Source organism: Camellia sinensis, chromosome 13 (assembly GCF_055761805.1).
Source record: "Camellia sinensis isolate YWXY chromosome 13, ASM5576180v1, whole genome shotgun sequence".
NCBI lineage: Eukaryota > Viridiplantae > Streptophyta > Magnoliopsida > Ericales > Theaceae > Camellia > Camellia sinensis.
The window spans coordinates 145,106,811-145,124,943 of record NC_138973.1 but is presented as its reverse complement, the minus strand read 5'-3'; the positions used below and the strand labels follow the sequence as shown (position 1 = coordinate 145,124,943).

Genomic DNA, 18,133 nt, shown 5'->3' with positions numbered 1-18,133 from the left:
GGGATCCTAACAGGCCTCCTTGTAAGACTGAAGTTCTTAAAAAGAATGAATAGCAGACAAAAAAGTACGATAGGAAGCAGAAAAACATATATTACACCAACCCAAACTATTTGAAGGATGACGCGGAGCAGGTTGGGGAGACGGAAGAGAATGGAGTAAGGTCATGGGGAACAGTAAAGATGTACTCATCAGGAGGGATCTCAAAAGGAAATGGACCAATGTGAACCAAGCCCTCTTTGGAAACCGGAGTTGTGATAGAAGGAAGCTGAAAGTAAGGCAGACGTTCGAGAAAAGAAAAATGACGGGAGGCATAAAGACGACGGACAATAGGGTCGTAACACCGATAGCCTTTCTGAGTAGGACTATAACCCAAAAATACACATAGGACAGACCGGGCACTAAGTTTGATCTGATCTTCGCGGGGAAGAAGGACAAAACAGGCAAACCCAAACACGCGAATGAATGAGTAATTAGGAATTTGGAAGAACAAAACCTCGTAAGAAGACCGACCAGAAAGAAGGGGAGTAGGCATGCGGTTGAGAAGAAAAGCAGCAGTAAGAATTGCCTCCCCCCAAAACGGAGTCAGAACTGAGGCAGAGAGAAGAAGAGACTTAACGGTCTTAAGGAGATGATGGTGTTTACGCTTGGCTCAACCATTTTGGGCATGTGTATCTATACAGAAGGTTTAGTGAATGGTACCCAAATTGGCAAAATACTCACAGAACTTATTTTTAAAATATGCCCCACCCAAATCAGACCGCAACACTTTAATTGTAGACCCAAACTAAGTAGTAATCATAGACTGAAAGGTACGGTATATCTGATAGAAATCGAACTTATGAGTCATAAGATAAACCCAAGTACAATGGATGCAGTCATCAACAAATAACACATAGTATGCAGAACTCTCTTTGGTGAAAACAAAAGAAGGGCCCCAAATATCAGTATGAACTAAAAAAAACAATATATCAGATATAGAAGTACTTTTACGAAAAGGTAAGGCTGTCATTTTGGCAAGTTTATACCCCCGACATTCAGTAAGTTCACTAGGAGAAAATTTACCCAATATACCTGACTGAGCTAAAGACCGTAAGCGATCAGCAGACAAGTGCCCTAATCGAGAGTACCACAAGTAGAAAGGACTGGACAAAGAATCTAACTGAAAAGAGAAAAGAAGTTTGAGAGGTTGTCATAGGCAGATGCAAGCTCTCCACTACATAGAGGTCTCTACGGCCAGTCCCAATCTGTTGCTTGGACATCCGATCCTGCACAGAATAGGTAGAAGAAGAAAAGATAACATCAAAATCGGAGGCATCAAGCTAACTGATAGATAATAAACTGACAGATAACAGAGGAACATAAAGGACAGATGGAATAGAAACAGCAGACATAGCAATTAGTAAGATAGACTCAATAGATATAACAGACATACCAAATCCATTAGCAACATTAACAATAATAGGAGAGAGAAGGGGAGTACAATTTTGAAGTAAGAAGAGATAGGGAGTCATACGATGAGAGGCACCAGAGTCAAAAATCCAGGCAAACAAAGAGATACCTAAAGAAGTCAAAAATCCTAATTCTAGCCATAGTAGCTCAGTTGGACTTAGAGCTATATCAGATGGACGTTAAGACTGCATTTCTCAGTGGAGAATTGGATGAAGAGATCTATATGGATCAACCAGAAGGTTTTGTGGTAGTAGGTCAGGAACGCAAAGTTTGCAAGCTTCAATGATCTATTTATGGCTTAAAGCAATCATCCAGACAGTGGAATCTGAAATTTCATCAAGCCATTGTTTCTAATGGGTTTACGATGATCGATGAAGATCACTGTGCGTACGTTAAGCGGTCCAAGGACATTTTTCTGATATTGTCATTATATGTAGACGACATATTATTGGCTGGAGATGATAAAGAGATGATTGTCACCACTAAAAGGTGGTTGTTCTCTACATTTGAGATATGAGTGAAGCAAGCTATGTGCTCGGTGTTAAGATCCTCAGGTATCGCTCTAGGAGACTTCTTGGTTTGTCTCAAGAAACTTACATTAAAACTATCCTAGAGCGATTCCAGATGCAGAGCTGCAAACCCACTGACACTCCTGCTGCGAAAGGCGAGAGCCTAAACCTTGATATGGGTCCTAAGACTCTAGAAGAGAATGAAAAGATGGCCCGTGTTCCCTATGCAAATGCTGTTGGAAGCTTGATGTATGCTATGATATGTACACGTCCTGACATTTGTTATGCAGTCGGATTGGTGAGTCGTTACCAATCCAACCCAGGACCAACTCATTGGAAAGCAATTAAGAGGATATTACGATATCTTAGAGGGAATACAAATTACACACTTTGCTACCAAAGTTCAAATCTACGTCGAGTTGGCTATTGTGATGCTGATTGGGGAGGAGACTTAGATAAGCGTAAGTCTACTTCAGGATATGCTTTCATGCTTAGTGATAGTGCTATTTCTTAGAGCAGTAAGAAGCAATCCTGTATCGCCTTATCGACTATGGAGGCTGAATTTGTGGCTTGTTCATCTGCCGTTTAGGAAGCCGTTTGGTTGAGGAGATTACTTCAGCATTTGGACATTGTCACACACTTCTGACCCTGTGACTATCCATTGTGACAGCATGGCTACATTCGCTTATGCTAAGGATCCTAAATACCATGGGAGAACCAAACACATTGATGTAAGGTTCCATTTTATCAGAGACATTGTGGCGCAAAAAGACGTGATCCGAGAGCACATCCCTACGAGTCGCATGGTTGCGGACCCTTTGACTAAACCCATTGCTAGAGATGTTTATCTTACTCATGTTAGGGCTTTAGGACTACATAGGTGGTGATATATATATGTGTATTCAGTTGAAACTCATATTTTTTGGGACATTTATGCCATTAGTATTCATATTTGTTTCTATTACACATTTATGTTTACTACTTTTTGCAATGATTTGTGAATTAGCATACGCAGAATAAATAAATTAATGTTAGCAGGCAAGATTGGCTCACTCACATGAGCAATCACCCTTAGCGCTAGGTAGCGAGCAAGGATGAGACTAGTGGCTTATTGTATTTGGAGCAAATAGAGAAGCTAAAATTATCCACTAGCCATGTCGCCTTGGTTGGAGCCAAGATGAGATCTTGTTAGAGACCGACCATGGATATGAGAGTACCCACTTTTCCATGATGTGCCTGTTATGGATAGCTAGATCCAAGATCTCAGTTGATGCCTAAGAAGCGAGCAAATAGAGAATTCGAGTTAGACGCTAGGAAGCAACTTGTGCGCTTCAAAGCGACTAGACTAAGATTTGTATGGTGTGTGAGTTTAACATCACTCTTTGGAAGAGTTACTCCACTATAACATGCATTCGTACTGCATGTGCTTATCGACCCGTCAGCGAGGTGAAAGAATGGATCCCTGCTTCTTCACGGTGTGAGTCCTAAAAGCCATTTTTTCCTAAATGACTTCACTTTGTGCCTTTTGTGATCTTTGACTATGTCATAAGATAAGGAGTTGATGTTCAGCTACTTTGATATGTTGCCTGTGGTCATGTATGATTCGCTTTAAGGGACATTACTAGGAAAGCGGTCAATTTCAAATTAAATGATATGAGGGTGAAGTGAAGATCATCTAGTTCTACATCTCTGCTCTATATTCACTGTCGACAACTCACATCGCTCTCTATGGGATGTTGATTGGGTGTGAATATAATGCGGGACCTAGGAGGGTCAAACATGCTCTTTGAGGGATTAGAGATGTTTTTTGGACCGATGTAGCTAGATGGGTCTGGGTACATGAGACACTATTTCTGTTCATTTTGGGTTGATGTCTCTATGCTGACTCATATTGAGTTTCTAGTATAGAGCTCCCAAATTCAGGTGTTCTTAGCGGTTGCACGGTGCATTGACTAGTATGAGATTGTTCATTTTTTTTTGGGAGATTGAGATAACGACGTGGCAGTGTCATGCCAACTCATGTGCGAGTGGGAGATGTTAGAAATTGTGCGCCCATGTGGCATGTGGCATGACTCATGACCCTTTTGAACCTTATCCATGAAAGTTTGAATTTGAATTCAAAACCTATTTAGATAACCCACTCATAATATCTATATCTATCATATCAACTGATATGGATAGATGGTATACTTAGCCTATATATCTGATACGTTATATGGGATATGGTATGAATCAAATAACGAATGATTTTTCCCATACTGACTCTCTCCCATTAAAACAACGATCAAATTTTTTGCACTGTGACTTGTGTGGGTGATACTCATATTGTGGTATCACTCCACTGCTAAGTGTTCATTGTTCGCATATATGAAGCACGTGATTTACTCACAAGATTCTTCGCTTCAGGTTCTATCACCTAAGGTATGATCTGAAATTTTTACCAACTGCGTTATACTGGATTTACATTAGAAATATGCAAAACAGAGGATAAAGGAATATCAGGAGATAAAGACACTTGACCCTTATGACGAACTAAGGAGAAAGACCCATTAACAAGACAAACAGATTGGTCTATAATAGTAGGCACTGGAGATGCAAGAAAGGAAAACTCACCCGTGAAGGACCAACAGGCCGAACATGAAAAGCAGTAGAAGTACCTATAGCAAGAGTAGCAGTAGTAAAGGAGGATGGGCTAGAAGAACTAGTAGTCAAAGTCCCAAGTTGAGTCTGAAGTTGGCCAATTTGAGTCAGTAACTGCTGTAAAATAGGAATACTCGAAGACCTAGAAGCACGAGAGGCCTCCACTAAAGCAGCAGTGCAAGGTGTGCCAAAACCACGAGAGCGAGAAGATCGTTGCCTTAACTCAGGATAAAGTTTGAAGCAGCGAGCCTTGACATGACCAGGAGCCCCACAATGATGACAGGTAACTGAACAAGTAGAACCCCAAGAACCAGAGTTTGTGGCAAGGGCCATCTAGCCAGATAAAACAGGAGTCACTGGAGTATTGGTGTACGAATCCAGATGCAGACGAAGCTCATCACTAGCAATGGTGGCAAAGGCCTCATTGAGGAATGGCATAGGCGATGTGTTTAAAATCTGAGTTCGAAGAGATTCAAATTCAGAGTTTAAACCCATCAAAAACTGGTAAGTGTGATGGCGGGCAAGGCAGTCGGACACAAACAGCGGCATCTGCTGGTAACTCAGTCAAGGGCTCATATTGAGCCAATTTCTCCCCAACGAGCCTGAAGGTATCCAAAGAACTCTGACATAGAGAGACCCAAAGCAGACTGCGAGGCACGAGCAATGTCTTGATAGAGCTCAAAGATGCGAGCATCATTATGAGCATGGGCATACATCTGAGACAAGGCACAACAAAGACTCGAAACAGTGTCGCAATAAAGAAATATGTGGTAAATATGGTCCTCCATGGAGTTAAACATCCATCCTAAAATAGTGCAATTATCTATATCCCACTGGGCACGTGTAGGATCAGTCGCTGCAAGCTGAATAGAAGATGAGAGCCAATGGGCCTTTCCCACTCGTAATGCGATTAACTGGAGTATGATAAGAAAGAAAAATCAGAAGTCACTGGTATAGGTTTAGTGGGCATATTAGAATCAACATGGGATGTGTCAGTCATGGTGGATTAGTAAGGGCTAGAAAACACAAAATCACATCAACACAGTCCAGAAAAATACAAGAAGCCTGAAAAAACTCAACGGCTAGTCCAAATAAATGCTACCAAACAAATCTGGTAGTCCACTAAGTTAAAAAAAAATAAAAAAAAAGTCAAAAAGTGCTTAATACATCAACACCACACCCTAGAAAGGGAAAAAACAAGGACTGAATTAGGGATGACAATGGATAACCTATCCAATGGATATCCATGGAAACCCAACCCATATACATGGAGTTTCTCCATTTTTTGTACCCGTTGGGTCGGGTAGGTGATATTGTTTAAATCTCCATCGGGGATGGGCCGGGGATGGGTACCCGCCCATCTCCCCATATCCCGTTTTTTAGCTTCAGTCCAACTGGAGAAGTCACTGGAGGTCTTTGGTGGCGGAGTCGCCATCGACGGCGACCTTCGAGACTTGCTTCTTATTGAAGAACGACGGCAAAGGAAGTGATCTCGGAGACGGCAACATCGAAAACGCCGATCCGACGTACTCCTGGTTGGTGGACGAGATCACCAGAGGAGGGAGAGATAGAGAGAGAGAGAGAGAGAGAGAGAAAAAAAACAGATCTGAGGTCTCCGACCCGAATCTCCTTCCGGAAATCTACAGTTAGCTTTTCATTCTCACACTCTCAACTTCAATCCAACCAGACAGCAGTAAACCCATCTTTGCCATGGCATCAACTATCTTCCTCTGTTCTTCTGACACCCAATTCTCTATCTGAAGAACTGACATAATCGCAGCGATTGATTGGCTTGGCCTGATCATTTCTCGACTCATCACGGCCCAAAACGAACACATTGCTTCATTAGCATTCATGGCCAGTTCTTTAGACCTTTGTAAAGCAATGTTCTGCTCCATAAGCTTCTCTTTGATAAGCAATGACTCTTTGATGATTGCAGCTACTGAAACTTGTTTGGTTGTCTTAAAGATTATAAATTTAATTACTTTAAAATAAGTTTTTTCATTAATTAATTAATATGTATTTGATTTTGTTGTTGAATTAAAAATAAAAATAAATAAATAAATAAATAAATAAAAAGTGAATGTTGATTTGGCTTTGGCTGTGAACCATGAAAAAACCAAAAAAAAAAAATAGGGTCAAGTTGGGTTGGGGAAAACCCAAACCCATTAGGGGATGGAGAGGATAGTCCCCATGGGGATGGGGAATGGAGAATGGGGAAAAATTATAATAGGGGAATGGGGATGGGGAATTAATATCCGCCCCATTGCCCTCCATTGCCATCCCTAGACTGAATTGCCCTAAAAGAGCTGCCGAAGCATCTATGGCCAAGAAATAGCCTGGTCGGCAGCCAACAAGACCCTCGGCAGCACTAGGGCAGCCTACTGAGGGGTGTAGAGTGTTGGGTAGGTGGTTTCGGGGGGGTCTAGGCTGGCTAGCTGGGGCTGTTGGGTGAAATAAAGGGCTGAAGGGGACTGTTGGCACTCAAGGAGGAAGGAAGAAGATAAAACAGTGGTTGGGTAGGGGGACAGAGGTGCCGACAATGGCTAGGCAGAGAACTAGGATTTCTGTGCTCTGGCTTTGATACCAAAAAGGATGAAAAGAATGATTTGGCTTACCCAAGAATGAGGTAAAGGCCATGTATACATTATACATTCATGATACAATTTAAGAAACGATATAAACAAGGAAACAATATAAATAAGACACTAAATCAGTGATTGACACAATCACAGATTATATACATGATACTAAAAATAAAAAGATCCCATGTACTCTAATTTCTTTATTCAACAAATATCAGCAGAAGCTAACATTGAAATCCATACAAACAAAACATGAAAGAATTACTTACTTGGGTGAGATGGTTCCCTCTACTTTGTAGTGCATATATGGCACCTCTAGCATAATTTCCCCAATTGCATTCTTCCTGTTGTTTAGATGAACCACTTCCATTGATTTTGTCATTTTCCTTGACAAAATGCTTTGGGTGCTTGATTTCATCTACACTGTTGATACTCAAGGTTACCAAATGATTTGATTTCAAAAACAAAGCATCTAAATAAGTGCAAAAGAACAAAACTTATATATGTCAATCATCAATGCGAAGGAAGGAGAAGAAGGGACACTCTGCTCAGAGATGAAAAACAATAAGGTAAAAAAATGCTTAGCGATGAACTATGAAGAATCACCATATCAGGGTTTCCTTCTGCTCAAAGAACAAGAAGTGTAAGATAGAAAGCGAAATAAAAAAAAATACAAAAAAAAAAATTCAGAAAATCATCTTATAAGGCATGTGGTTTAGGCACTTAAATTAAATCAATGGAAAAGCCACTGTATTCCAACTTGTCTAAAAATTTAATTTATAACTACTTAGAGAAAAAAAAAAAATCCCCAATAATCACTCAAGTCTCTCAATGAAAAGTTTAGGAAAATAATATTATACAATTCATTGCATGTTAGTTTCTTTAAAATATTAAGAAACAATATTAAAGAGATCTGTTGACAAGTATTATTAATGGAAAACTAGACTAAACTCAATTTGAAATATTAGGAAAAGTTATTGAGAGAAATACTGTTGCCAGGTACCATCAATGGAAAACTAGATTAAATTGATGGATTTGGAAAAAAAACAATTCCTACAGCAAAAGTTTCTCCCATAGAAAGGAAAGGAATGTCCGTGGTAATATCAGACTATGGCATTTTACATAGAACCAGCGTCATTACCATATCAGTATTGGCTATAAGGTAAACTCTTATAAGAGGTAAACTGAATCATAACATATAATTAGATACATTTTTTCTCATGAACAAGAATACAAAGATTCTTGGTTGAAATTTGCAAAACTCTAAGGTATTCTGACATTTCATAATGTCTATACCCCCAGGTAGTATATATTTTTACAAATACATTAACACATCAATGTACATCAAGATAATAGAAGCATCAGGGGTGATTGTTTGCTAAATTCAAGTTTCCATATATAAATTTTACTTTCCTACCAAATTTATCAATAGAAGCATCATTGGATATTATAACTTTTGTAGGCTTAAATTTTTTCAATTAGGTACAGAGACGGCCCAACCCTCCACAGCGCCTAAGGCGAAATTTCAATTGGAGGCTTTCCTTTTATTTAAATCATATTAGTTTTATAGTATAATTTATTTTCTCTTCAATTTTTATGATAACAAACTTGGGAGTTATTTAAAGGCATTATGAGGGCTATGAAATGGAAAGAAATGAACACTGTAAGCTATCTAATAAATAGATTTTCTAAATTCAAAGTGAAGACTTCGCTCTAAGGAAAAAAAAAAAGTGAAAATTGAAGACTAAACTTGTAAAACCTATTTTAAGTTGATGGAGGCCTTTTGCAAAGTAAGTCTTCTTAAATTAACATACTGGATTATGTGGATCTTCTAAAAAATAATAGAGCGGATGCTTTTTACAAATATGCAACAAACTGGTAGAGGCCTTTTTTCTTAATATTTATAACATGTATTATTTTTTTTAATTGTGTGGAGGCCTTTTTCAAAGATAACCTTTTGAGAAATACACATCTAATAGTCATTTGTTTAAAATTGGGGGCATTCTTCACAAAATGGGGCCTAAAGCCCTTGCTTTAATGGCTTAGCCTGATTAGATACATAGAGAGGAATCTAGCACCCAAAAAATAGAGGATAATTATCATCACCAAGCTTTCACTGCCGTAAGACATTAAAATTGAGACATAGGAAATAACAAAAGACAAAGTCCGATAGATGAGCTCCTCACCTGAACCTAACTTCTCCTTTAAACTGTCCTGAACATAGCAGAACCTGCACAAAGAGTTCCCATCGACCATCAGAAGGAAAATGTAATGCCAATGAACTAACCAAAGACTAAGTTGTTTTCCAAAGGTTTATTTTTCATAGATTACAGATATGAATTTTCGAGGAGCATGACAAGGGAAGAGGTTAGGAAGGGACAAGATTTTGTATGCTAAGAGATGGGGGGGGAGAAAAGGCTCCAATTCATTGTTTGCCCACCAACTGCTCATATTACCTTAACTAGTGATCCACACACGCGATGCGTGTGCAACTTGAAAATAAATAACATTATAAGAAAAATGACAGGAAAAAAATGAATATATTGTGTGTGTTGCTCAGAGCATTCAAGTAGTCAGAGTATTCATTATTAAATCCATGGTCATGAGTTCGAGTCTCATCCTCTTCTTTGCATAATTTTTACAAAAACTCCAAATATAGGGGTATTTTGGGTTTATTTGGGGAAAACCCAAAATATGAGACAAAAACTGTCAACACCACCAGCAGCCTTCACTTTTTATATTAGAATATATTAGAATAGATAGCACTCTCCAATGCCCTTAGAAGGTCAATTACCCAGCAAAAGATAATTTTGCATTTAAGCCTATTCTGCAGATCTTCATGTAAAATCCAGACCTAACTAAATGAATCTAAAGCTAAAAAGCTGATCGCTAAATCTAATTTGCTTTCAATACTACATATCTCTAAATTATGATGAGAATTGAAATAACTGAAAACCAAAGAAAATGTAAAAGTGAGCACATTTGGTGGAAGGCTTAGTGTTGAAGGAATAAGACCATTTTGTTTATGAAAATTTTGAAACAGGCCCATTATGTTTTTGTACGAATGTTAATGAAATATCTCCTCTCACATGAGGTTTTTTTTTTTTTTGGCTTTTGATTAGATAAGAATACTTCAGCATATCACTAAATGACTCCCTTTCTACTTATTTTTTTTAAGTGAATATGTCATCTGTGCATCCATGGTAAATGCTATGTAAATTACACTATATTTACATAAGTTCATGAGATGTCCATATGCTCTAATATCTTAAGAAGCTGTGAGGAAAAATGCTTCAAACCTGAGAGTCTCCAGAAGGAACAAACCCCAACAATATACCCCTATTAATGGTCATAGCTGAAACAGTTCCACCCTGCAAACAATAATGCAAAAAATTCCTCTGAAGTTCTTGATTTGAGAATTTATAAGTTTTCAAATGCCACTACTATATAACAGCTCGTACAAGACAAGTTGCAACAGATCAAATGCCAATGTTGATGTAAAGCATGTTTGTCCAAAACAAGAAGGTATTTTAGTGAAGTTTTATGTAAGATTCATGCCCATAATAATAATAATAATAACAATAACAATAATAATAATAATAATAATAATAATAATAATAATTATAAAAAAAAGTAGGCACACAAAGAAAGGTCTTCAGATACTCTGATGCTGTGTTTGGATTAATGATTTGGAAAGGTAAAGGGAAATGGAGAAAAAATTTAGCTTGTATTTTATTCACATTTTCCCTTTCCTTCTCTAAATCCTTGCTCAAATCCATGATCCAAACACAACCTGAGGAAATTCCCAAAAAGAAGCAATTACACTCTAAGAGCTCAAAATACTAAGCAAACAGTAGTAGAATATAGAATAGTGCTGTGACCAAGTATTCATGAGAGTGCGTAATCGAAAGGTATAAAAGAATAGTTCATGGCATACCTGATGATCAATATGTGCTCCCAATGGGCAAATCCTATAAGGGGAGACAACAACCCTGACTTTCTCAGTACCTTTTCCAGCCATTTCAGCAACCATCTTTCTCAATCCATCCAACTGAAAAGTTATATATAATAACATAACAGAAATCTTATGGTTCAAATGTGCAAGCATAAGATCAGGACACAATACAATTTACAACCATAGCAAGACAACCAAGTGACTGTAAATATACCAGAAAACCCAAATGACATAAACAGAAACTCCAAAGAAATACTTGCTTAAGCACTAATTAACATGCATGCTACTAAAGACAACATCTTAAGAACCCCATCCACACCAGAGAACCACTAGAGCAAAGCATTAAGAAGCATGGACACGGACAGATGACATGACACAGACAAGTAGACACAAATTTTCAAAACAAATGCAGGACACGCAACTATAAGGACACGTGCAAAACATATAATTTTATATATTTATTATATGTCATATTTTTAAACAATTTATATTTATTTTAGGTCAATATTTAATTTCATCAAATTCATCAACCTTATTATGCTATTTTAGTATAAAAAAAAAAAAGTTAGAATTATTTTATTTTTACATTTTTAAATAATGGTCCACAGCGTGTCTGCAGTGTGTCTCAAGTGTCCCAACGTGTTTGACACGTGTCCTGCATTTGTCTATGTTTGACACGTGCCAGACATCTATATGTGACCTCCGGAGAGGTATCCGTGCTTCATAAAATACCACTTTGTCATTGCAGTCATAATATGTTGACTAGAAGTGGTGGCACAAGTGATATGTATGCATAAGATCGTTTTCTTTTAGTAAAATATGATTGTGAAATGTATGATTGAATTTAGAATCCAAAAATTGAAACATTTTTATCAAAACCTGAAACACTTTAAAAAAATAAAAATAAAAATAAGGGAAAATTATTCACAAGTGCTATTTGGAAGACTTATTTAATATAAACTCCTATGAATATTCTTTTAGAGTTTGAAGTCTTATTTAAATAGAAATATGTTCAATAAGGTCCTATGAGTTGTAAATGAATGATATCAGTATACTATTATACCCCTAATTTGTTTCCATATTGCACCTTATTTTCTCATTCATCATATCACGTTTGGGAAGGCTTTTAGGAAAGACAAGTCTACAGGCGACAACCGTACGAGTTTTTTTGCCTTGATCGTAGGATCCCAACACATTTTCAAAATGTTGCTTAAATGGATGTGCATATGGTCGATGATACGATAAAGTTTGAGGGTTGTGTGTTGATTCCTTCAACATATTTCAACTCCAATCGGCCGAGGGGAAGAGATTTTTTTTTTTTTTTTTCGAAGTGTGTTGCTGTTTGTTGAAGTGTGGATTGTTCATCTTTAATAGGGCATTGACAATCTATTACACTCATTGATAGGCACACTTTGGCCAATGTTCTGATTGAATATGTGTATTTGACATTGTGATGGTTGATGCACTTTGATATGTTCGATATGTGGGTGGTGTGTATAGGTTCAAGGGTTGGGTTGGGGGTATTTGGTTTTGGTTGTTAATTGGATGTCAAATATGAACCACGTTGTAGGATGGCAATACATTGGGACCTGGATGATCGTGTTACGATGCATGCTACATTTAGTGTGTAACATTAATCCACATACAACATGTATTAGATGACATTTGAATTGAAAAGCCCAGCCCACACTTCTCCTTGAAACCTAGGTGTTAAGGAGAGGAAAACTGGAGCCTTATAATCAGCACAAATGGGGTAACTCCAAGCGATGTGGGACACATTCCAACAATTTGTGTTTGCTCGGTTTTATATGTGTTTGAATATGTATCGTGTCTTTGTTGTAATTAGTGTTTACATACATCTCACAGTACGTTGCGCAAAATTATTGGGGATTTAGGTTTGTAATTGATTGTGAATTGAATCCCATCGCTCGATGTTGAAGTTACACTGATGGTGGTTCAATACATGGGTTGGGTTGAGATGTTACATGTTACATTTAGGAGGTTATATTATTCATAATTCAACAGTGAAGTATTGGAATGTCACGTTGAGTTTGGGATGAGAAGCATATGGGAATGTCACGATGGGTTTGGGATGTTACATGTTACATTTACATTGGGTTTGGGATGAGAAGCATACGAGAATGTCACGTTGGGTTTGGGAAAGTCATATTGGGTTTGGAATGTTATGTGCTACATTTATATTTTGAATTTCAAATTTCCAACCTTATAGATATGATCACAATCTATGGTAACATTGGATTTCCCATACATGCTATTGACATTAATCAAGTTATTTTTGAATTTCAAAAGCATATGGGAATGTCACGTTGGGTTTGGGCACATTGGGTTTAGGATGTTACATGTTACATTTGCTTTTTGAATTTCAAATTTCCAACCATATAGAAATGATCACAATCTATGGTAATATTGGATTTCCCATATATGGTATTGCCATTAATTAGGTTATTTTGAATTTTAAATTTCTAACCATATAGATATGATTACAATCTATGGTAACATTGGATTTCTCATATATGGTATTATCATTAATCAGGTTATTAATTAATTAAGATTGGGCGTAGATGTGTCCATAAGAAAATCACAGGACCTATTGGGTTATAATTTTTTTCATACGATCATATCTTGTATAAGTCTTCCAGATAGGACTTATAAATAATTTACCCTAAAAATAAAAATAAAAATAAATAAACTGAATTTAGGACATAATTGAAGATGGCATAACTGTTATTATAACTGCTCTAGTGGCCATTTTTGAAAAAAAGGAAATATGTGACATCCACACCAACTCTGGTGTTTGCTTACACAACGATTTTAGCTCATTACATCCCAATTTTAAGTTTTCTTATTACAGTTTTACCCTTTTGTAAAATTACTTTCAAGGATTAAAAACATTAAAACAGGTTAATAGATTGCTTTTTACACCCATCCCATTTCTTCTCCTTTTCAACCACCACCCCCCTTCTCCTCCACCAACAAGGGCATAGCTATATACACTTTAGTGGTGTCACCTGACACCACTCAAATTTGAAAATTGTTTACGGTTAGTTCAATGTTTTCACAAATTTTTATGTATCAAAAATATTTCATATATAAGTTCCAGATTTTCAAAGATTGACACCTTTAATAAAGGCATGGTTGCAAACTTCTTATATCCGAAAGTGTCATTTTTGTTTCATAACTTCTTACCCTTCAATAGTTTTGCCTACTTTTTTCTTTTTTCTTTGTGACAATTTGATAAGAGATTATTATTTATAATATAAAGAGAATTACATTATAATCTAACAATTGTATAAGTCCAATAACCAACCCAACAAATAGCCCTCCATAATGGGGAAAAAACAACTCGCCCAATAAGCAACCTAAACATAAGCCCCACAATAAGAAAGAAATAAACATCACAACAAAAAGTTCCATAATAAGAGGAAAATAGTCAATATTTACATTGAGTAAGGATTGACTTGACTATCTTCCAGATAGAAGTGTACAAGGTGATCAATGAACTAACTCAGTCGGTTTAATAGTATTTACTTTTGCCTAATATTTTTTTATGAAGTCTAAGGAAATTTGCGAGATATCCACCCCATCCATTAGTGAACTCGTAAATTTTCTCAAAGGGATTAGAGTGATTTTGTCAAGTTCATATGATGTAAATGGTAAAATAACATATGATTATGAACTCCCAAATTTTATCAAAATAAAAACTAATAATAATTTGTTCTTGTTTTGACACCATTGTGTAGAAATCTTGGCTCCGCCACTGTCCACCAACCACCACTCCACCCCTTCTCCTCCACTAGCCCACCTCTCCACCTTCTCTCATTCTCTCAACCCTTGTACAACTCTCAACACCTCCACTATAAGAGCATGAAAAACAATAACTAGTAAAAAAATTGAAAAATCATAGTAGAGACATATATATGATAATTGCAAATAGATTCTACATAAGATTTTGGTGTTCAAAGATATTTCGGTTTGGTTTTATATCATTTTGATGTAATTTCGTGCTATTTGAAAAAAATGGAATCGAAACTCCGTTTGGCTCTCGCTCACCGAACACATGAACATCTTGAGCTTGTTCGGACAACTAAGGTCGAACATTACTGTTTTTGCCAATTTTTGTCCATTTGGCCGGCTAGAACCTAACAAATATGATTTGTTCAATTGTAGATAACTGAAACTTTGTTTGGTCATAGACGGCCAAACAAATCGTTTGTTCAACCCTGGTCGGCCAAACAAAACTCGAACGCATAAAAAGTTAAGTTGCAAAAAAAGTCATCTTCCATGTCAAATATCATCCAAACCCCCTCCATATCTTACCTCGCCAGCATTATCCTTTTCAATAGTGATGAAAAAGATGAAAAAACAAAAACAAAATGGAGGGAAAGTGAGAGATTGAAGGATGGAAGGAAAAATGAAGAGAAGGTGTGTAAAGAGAAGATGTAATGTTAGGAATGAGTCTATGTTTGGCATTATGAGAAGTGTAAAGAGACACCTTTTAAATTTCAAATTTCGTTGGGAGGAGTAATTAGACGACGAATGTAATGAGATAAAACAATGGTGTAAATAGAATCACCCTTGCTTTTATATATAGTATAGATAAATATAGATAGATAATACACACACATATTTCATATGCATATACACACGCGTATACATACACACATGTAATGTGAAACCAACAATGCACCAACTCAAAAAATAATAACAATAATAATAAAAAAAATGCACCAACCCAGACCATTTAAATATGAAAATTAGGAAGTTGGATAGACGCATGACATTTTTGGGGCTCGGAGCAAACTCCCGATATGGGACCTTTTATACATTTAATAATATATATATTTTTTTACAATGCTTACAAAAAGGTTACTTACATATATATAACTAATATAATTTACTTAAATATATAACAAAGTTTACAAGAAAAAAGACCAAAATAATCCAAGCACAAGCATCAAACAAAAAGTGAACAAATTGTAACAAAATATCACTTAAACATCACCCTTCTCGCATTTTTAGCTAGAAAAGTGCTAATTAAGCATGCATAATCCAACTTATCAACTAAAGCTTTTACAATGGATGCATACAATCGCTAATCCATTTAATCTTTCTTGTCACATATGACAAGATATGATTTAATCAAATCTAAATTTGAGAAAAAATTTGCCAGAAACAACTCTAACTAGTGTAATCAATCAAACTCTATACACACATTCCATACATTTAGAAAACAACTATCTATTAATTTCAAATAATTCACCATATCAATCGGCATTTTAAAAAATTTTTTTTCTCGTAAAAACAATCATCCATTAGTTTTAAATAATTCACCATTTATTAGTTTGGAATTCTAGAGGATTTTTTTTTTTTAAAAGGCTAATATAAAGCTAGAAAAAAATTGGGACCTTTTTTTTAAACAAATTTCAGGGACCCTAGGCTGTCGCTTTGCCGGCGTGGGACCAAAACCAGCCCATCATTCACGCATAAATAAATGTAGGATAAAATTAAAAACAAAATTTTATTAGATCAGGTAAAGAACAGACAAGCATTGAAATAAACTCAGTAAAGCGAAATCGGATCATAGCTCATTACAAGAAGAAGATTCAATGCGAATAAAAGTGACCCATCAACCACATTCGCAAAAAAAAATTAAAAAAAAAAAAAAAAAACTTAAAGCTTGGTGTGGATCCAGAATTACCTCTGCTTTGGAAGGCCACGGCAACTCACCCATCTTCTTGAAATGGTCGCAGAATCGTCAATCGAATGTTTAGCTTGAATATCAGATATTGCTTTATATTTATATGTGATAAATATGGATATACGGAGAGAGAAGAGTGAAGTTAAATATGCAAACCAGGTGGTGGTTAGCAGACTGGTATAATGTCATAATTTCCGTAAAATATATCAATGATTACTTATGACAACTCATAAGAGAGAGCGGGCGCGCTATTACCGTGCTAAATTAATGCTTTATCTGACATAAATTAAATAATTATATTTATTTAGGCCATATAATTTTTTTTATTTTGCTCTCTACCTTTTTATAAAAAATCAAAATATATATTTATTTAAATCATTATAAACAATCCCTAAAATTCACAATTTTTTCAACGAATTTGATAACAAGTGGCCTAGGATTAATGTTGTATTCACTTATTTAATTGAGTAATTCCACTTGCACTGCTAGTTTATCTCTTTACACTCTCTATTTTATTGTACCATTAAAAAAATCTCATTATACTATTAAAACTAACCCTAATCTAATGGATAATTATTCAGTAATCTCAGAACATGGACACATGGTACTCCGAAAATATTGAATAATTTTCCCTAATCTAAAAACTCTTCAAAATCTTTTTAGTTTTGTCTCTTTACACCGATAGTTTTTGATAATATAATTTTAAAAAATTTGAATTACTCCAATGTATTGTTACCCGACAAACTATTTTTTTTCCAGTCATTTGTTGCCATTCGATTGGATAATTTTACTTTATTTAATAAGAAATTAGTTGGAGCCCATTTGTGAAGTGTCTATTCAGTGATAAATTGTTATACAAATTAGATTACTCAAGTGTCATGTTATCGAACTAAAAAAATTTGTCTAGCCACCTAGCGTTGTATGATTGCAGATTACTTTAGTGTCATGTTTCTAAACTAAAATAAATTTATCCAGCTACCGGTCACTTTACGTGCGTTATAAATTGTCTTTATTATTGCCGCATTAGAAACATTCATTCGTTTCAATGTAATCAATATTTCTTTTAGTCTCCCATATTTTTTGACATGTCAACTAACGAGGATATTTCCTTCTCAGATAATCTACCAACAAATTAATGCCCTTCAAAATGTTCAGCAGCCAAATGATTATATTTACATTGCTGCAATGAGCAGAAATATAATCTTTCCAAGTGTAAAAAACAAAAAACATAAAAAATAAAAAATAAAACCGAAAATGCAAAGTAATAAGTAACTGA

General features: G+C 35.9%; 1 protein-coding gene across 3 annotated transcripts in view; it reads right to left on the bottom strand.

Moving 5' to 3' along the window:
• GALAK (galacturonic acid kinase) overlaps positions 1 to 17,131 on the bottom strand; it is an 89,132-nt gene extending 72,001 nt beyond the window's left edge. For 2 of the 3 annotated variants that reach the window (XR_014349739.1, XM_082903699.1), the window contains exons 1-5: positions 16,858 to 17,123; positions 11,121 to 11,234; positions 10,483 to 10,554; positions 9,370 to 9,413; positions 7,453 to 7,606 (exon numbers count right to left, since the gene is read on the bottom strand). Coding sequence is in view for 2 of the 3 variants with exons in the window: in XM_082903699.1 (XP_082759825.1) it covers positions 7,453 to 7,606; positions 9,370 to 9,413; positions 10,483 to 10,554; positions 11,121 to 11,234; positions 16,858 to 16,890 (417 nt within the window). In the remaining variant the exon portion in view is untranslated. Of the gene's footprint in view, positions 1 to 7,452; positions 7,607 to 9,369; positions 9,414 to 10,482; positions 10,555 to 11,120; positions 11,235 to 16,857 lie in introns of all 3 variants that reach the window. The other variant, XM_028265653.2, reaches the window with a different exon arrangement.
• Between the last annotated feature and the right edge of the window lie 1,002 nt (positions 17,132 to 18,133).